This window comes from Rhinopithecus bieti, unplaced genomic scaffold, assembly GCF_001698545.2.
Source record: "Rhinopithecus bieti isolate Rb0 unplaced genomic scaffold, ASM169854v2 scaffold_34323, whole genome shotgun sequence".
In the NCBI taxonomy this organism is placed as follows: Eukaryota; Metazoa; Chordata; class Mammalia; order Primates; family Cercopithecidae; genus Rhinopithecus; species Rhinopithecus bieti.
This window is the reverse complement of record NW_016814462.1, coordinates 3,978-9,140: the sequence shown is the minus strand read 5'-3', so window position 1 is coordinate 9,140 and position 5,163 is coordinate 3,978. Positions and strand designations below refer to the sequence as shown.

Here is a 5,163-nt window from a genome sequence, read left to right as displayed (position 1 = left end):
AGGCTACCACAGAACAAAGCACAGACACTTTACCCACTGCAGGGGGTAGGGACCATGCAATCCCTTAGCTTCATTTCCCAAACTCTCAAAAACCCAATGCTATTTGGCAGGGAGCATGCGTGCACAGTGGAGTTATCAACCACTGTGTTGATAGTGGTTGTTCCGAGTGCTGTTCCGAGCAGGGAAGGACAGGAAGCAAGCATGACAGCCTGTGTAGACTCAAGCTAAACCCAGACACGAGGGCAGAAGAGAAGTCTCAGAAAAAGCACAGAACTCCAACAATGACTGGCAGGACAGTATTTTATTTGTTTGTTTTATTTAGGGGTTAACTTACTGTTTTCTCCTTTTCTTTTAATAGAGATGGGGGTCTCCCTATGTTGCCTAGGCTGCTCTGGAACTCCTGGCCTCAAGCAATCCTCCTGCCTCGGCCTTGTGAGTAGCTGGGATTACAGGAGTGAGCAACTGCACCCTGTTGGAGGTTAACCTTGAGTGGTCTGTCCTTAAAGCTGAAAGTGAGAGGGGCCACAGGGAAGACTCAGACACAAGCTTTTTTTCAGAGGGATTGGTAATTCCACATCACAAGGCCCATAGTGCTATCAGAATGTGATAGCAGATCTCACTGTCAGATCCCACCTCCAATGCACTATCATGACTAAGGGCCAGACCCATCTCCTGAAGCAGAGGAACAAATAAGACTATGCTGATAAACATTTGTCTCAAAGACATGAAGAGGAAAACACCAAAAGAACAAGACTACATGATGCTTTTTGGTTTTACAGCCTCTTCCTTGGAAATTCCTAGTTCCCATTAACCCAGCTTCTTTGAAATGGTGTCGGCCAGGCGCGGTGGCTCACGCCTATAATCCCAACACTTTGGGAGGCTGAGGTGGGTGGATCACGAGGTCATGAGTTCAAGACCAGCCTAGCCAAGATGGTGAAACCCCGTTTCTACTAAAAATACAAAAATTTGCTCGGCGCAGTGGCAGGTGCCTGTAATCCTAGCTGCTTAGGAGTCTGAGGCAGAGAATTGCTTGAACCCAGGAGGCGGAGATTGCAGTGAGCCGAGATTACACCACTGCACTCCAGCCTGGGCGACAGAGCGAGACCCCATCTGAAAAGAAAAAAAAAAAATGGTGTCACCAGACATATTAATAGGTGTTGCATGGGACCAAAAAAAAAATTCGGTGGTGAAATAAGTTTGAGAAATGTTTCATACGTCATATTAACTTATAAAGTCTTGCCATTAAAGAACCTGTTCAGTTTTATTTATTTATTTGTTCATTTTTGAGACAGAGTCTCCCTTTGTCACCCAGGCTGGAGTACAGTGGTACAAACCCAGCTCACAAGCAGTCTTGACCTCCCAGGCCCAAGTGATCCTCCCACGTCAGCCCCTCAAGTAGCTGGGACTACAGGTGCACACCACCACACCCGGCTAATATTCACATATTTTGTAGAGACGGTTTTGCCATGTTGCCCGGGTTGGTCTCAAACTCCTGAGCTCAAGCCATCTACATGCTTTGGCATCCCGAAGTGCTGGGATTATAGGCATGAGCAACCATGCTCACCCCTATTTTAAATTGCTGGTTCTTGAACCTATTTGATGACAGAACCGTTTTTTCCTTTTTTTTTTTTTTTTTTTTTTTAATCCCAGTAGGAAGAACAGAGTTCTGTTCTTCTGACAGAACTCTTTTAAGGAACATCTATTACCATCTCACAGAACTTTAAAAAATGCTCCTAAACCATTTTGTGAAAATGTCTCATCTCAAGAATGGGAGTAACATGTCAACATTGGGAACACCCAGGAATCACACAAATATGGTTTTTTTGTTTTGTTTTGTTTTGTTTTTGAGACGGAGTCTTGCTCTGTCACCCAGGCTGGGGTGCAGTGGCGTGATCTCGGCTCACTGCAAGCTCCGCCTCCCAGATTCATGCCATTCTCCTGCCTCAGCCTCAGGAGTAGCTGGGACTACAGGCAGCCGCCACCACACCCGGCTAATTTTTTGTATTTTTTAGTAGAGACAGGGTTTCACCATGTTAGGACAGTCTCCATCTCCTCACCTTGTGATCTGCCCGCCTCGGCCTCCCAAAGTGCTGGGGTTACACGCGTGAGCCACCGCGCCCGGCCCATAATATGGTTTTCAAAAATTAGTTGGCCAGGCACGGTAGCTCACACCTGTAATCCCAGCACTTTGGGAGGCCAAGATGGGAGGATCACTTGAGCTCAGGAGTTCAAGACCAGCCCTGGTGACATGGTGAAACACCATCTCTACAAAAATACAAAAATTAACCAGACATGGTGACATGCACTCATGGTCCCAGCTACTTGGGGGGCTGAGGCAAGAGGATCCCTTGAGCCTGGGATGTCGAGATGGCAGTGAGGCATGTTCATGCCACTGCCACTGCAGTCCAGCCTCCATGGATGACAAAGCAAGACCTGTTGCAATACCCCCCCCCCCAAAAAAAAAGCAACCTCGTATAAGAAAGTTTAAAGCAATGATTTAAAAACTGAATAACCAGCCGGGCATGGTGGCTCACACCTATAATCCCAGCACTTTGGGAGGCAGAAGCAGGCAGATCACCTGAAGTCAGGAGTTTGAGACCAGCCTGGCCAACATGGTGAGACTCCGTCTCTACTAAGAATACAAAAATTAGCCAGGTGTGGTAGTGTGTGCCTATGGTCACAGCTACTCAGGAGGCTGAGGCAGAAGGCAGGAGAATTGCTTGAAACTTAGGAGGTGGAGGTTGCAGTGAGCCAAGATCGCGCCACTGCACTCCAGCCTGGGTGACAGTGAGATTCTCAAAAAAATAATAAAAATAGGCCGGGCATGGTGGCTTACACCTGTAATCCCAGCACTTTGGGAGGCTGAGGTGAGTGGATCATCTGAGGTCAGGAGTTCGAGACTAGCCTGGCCAACATGGTGAAACCCTGTCTCTACTAAAAATATGAAAGAATTAACCGGGTATGGTGGCAGGCGCCTGTAATCCCAGCTACTCGGGAGGCTGAGTCAGGAGAATTGCTGGAACCTGGGAGGCGGAGATTGCAGTGAGCCGAGATCGTATCATTGCACTCCAGCCTGGGTGACAAGAAAGAAACTCCATCTCAAAAAATATTAACAACAATAATAATAATAAACAAATAAAAACCGGATAACCTTGTCCTTCTGTGAGGCACTTGCTTAGTGGTAAATACAGCAAGGAAAGCTCCAATTAGATTTAAAAGCAGACAAGCAAAAGTCTACAATGAACAGTCGTAAGCTGCTCTGCTTATCATTACCTGGCCAGGAGAGAAAAGAACAGCACTGAGTGGCACCTCCTCTTACCACTTCGACGGGGAGACACACACACACCCCTTCCTCCAAAAGGTCAGACCAAACTTCAAAGCAGCCATGCACAAATAAGTCTGTCTTCATTCCTCCAAAAGCTCAATATCCTGCAGTCTAGGGTTTCTAGAAGATAAATGGCTCATGCTGGCACTCTTTAACTGCTGACAAAGGAATATCACCCTTGTACTTCTTAGGTGCAGTCCCCAGGTAGCTATAAGAGGATGCATTTTTTGGTGTTCTTTGTAGCAGAGTAAAGCAGAGCCCAGACAGCTTCTAAAAATACCTCCTGCACCCCATCCTGCATCAGGGCCGAATATTTCAGATACTTCACAGCCCCCAACTGCTTAGCCAGGGAAGTGCCTTGCTGGGGAGTCATGGGCACTAGGCTCTGCTCCTTCAGCTTCTTCACTGTCTCAAGGTCACTCCACAGGTCCCTCTTGGTGCCTACCAGCAGAACAGGCACATTGGGGCAATGATGGGAGACCTCTGGGTGCCACTTATGCCTCACATTGGCATAAGAGGATGGGTTCCCAGTGGAAAAACAAATAACAAAGATACTGGTCTGGGGTTAGGAGAGTGTTCACAGTCAGTCATACCCCTGTTGGCCAGCAGTGTCCCACGTGTTCAGGCTGACGATTTGCCCATCCACAGATGTCTGGACGCTATAGTTGTCAAAGACAGTGGGGATATACTGCTCAGGAAAGGCATTTGTTGTGTAACTGATGAGGAGGCAGGTTTTACCTATAGCCTCATCTCCTACAACCACACGTGATTGTGTGCATTCTTCCCTTGTAGTCCTATGTACAAGAGAGAAAGAATATTCAGAGATACTTGGTTAATGTAGGGAGCTATTCTAAACATTTCTCTCTGAGGAGAAGATGAGGAGGATAAGATGCCCCCCACACTCTCTATACCCTTAATGCTATAAAAGAGTCAGCTGCAAAGGGTTGTATAGGTCAAGAGTTCTTACCCTGGAGTCTCTGGACTACTGGAGGATGGGCTTCAGTAGGTCCTAGCAGCCTCTTCTGAAGTTGTGTACAATACTATGTATGTGTGCATAATTGAATTTTTCTGGAAAGAAGATCCAGAGCTGTCACCAGCATCCCACAAAAGGCTTTTTAATCTTTTGGTGAGCTCAAAAAGATTAAAAACCATTCATACACACAGGTATTTGTGTTACACTGTTGTCATAAGGTCTGGATCTACTGTATCAAAGGTGCTAAAATATTATGGGTTCTCAATAAATGGTTAGTAATTGTTTAAAATTATCATAGAAGGTTTCCAGGGTTGAATCAAGAAACATGGCTCTCACTTTGGGTCTCTGGCTATAGAGCAGCAGAGGAACCTCCATTCCTGAAAAACAGAGACATCACAATACTGGAGAGAAAGGCAGACAAAGTCACACTCAGCTAGAGAAATGGTTAAGAGGGCTGGGCGCGGTGGCTCACGCCTGTATTCCCAGCACTTTAGGAGGCCGAGGCGAGTAGATCACTTGTGGTCAGGAGTTCGAGGCCAACCTGGCCAACATGGCAAAACCCCATCTCTACTAAAAATAGAAAAATTAGCTAGATGTGGTGGCACACATCTGTAATTCTAGCTACTCGGGAGGCTGAGGCAGGAGAATCACTTGAGCCCGGGGGGCAGAGGTTGCATTGAGCCGAGGTCATGCCATTGCATTCCAGCCTGGGCAACAGAGCAAGACTCTTATCTCAAAAAAAAAGAAAAAGAGAAATGGTTAAGAGTCTAGTCTCCGAGGTCAGGAGGCAAAACCCAGTTCTCCCTCTAATCTTTGTGAACTTGTCGTTTGTTTTTTGTTTTTTGTTCTGTTTTTTTTTTTTTTT

General features: G+C 46.5%; 1 protein-coding gene across 1 annotated transcript; it reads right to left on the bottom strand.

Annotated features, from left to right (window-relative positions):
* Positions 1–3,533: 3,533 nt before the first annotated feature.
* On the bottom strand, positions 3,534–4,157 carry LOC108514658 (rho-related GTP-binding protein RhoG-like; the record flags this gene model as incomplete). Its single annotated transcript, XM_017851056.1, is given in 1 exon segment — positions 3,534–4,157. A coding segment is annotated over 1 exon segment (624 nt), but the record flags the coding sequence as incomplete, so codon positions are not given.
* Positions 4,158–5,163: the final 1,006 nt, after the last annotated feature.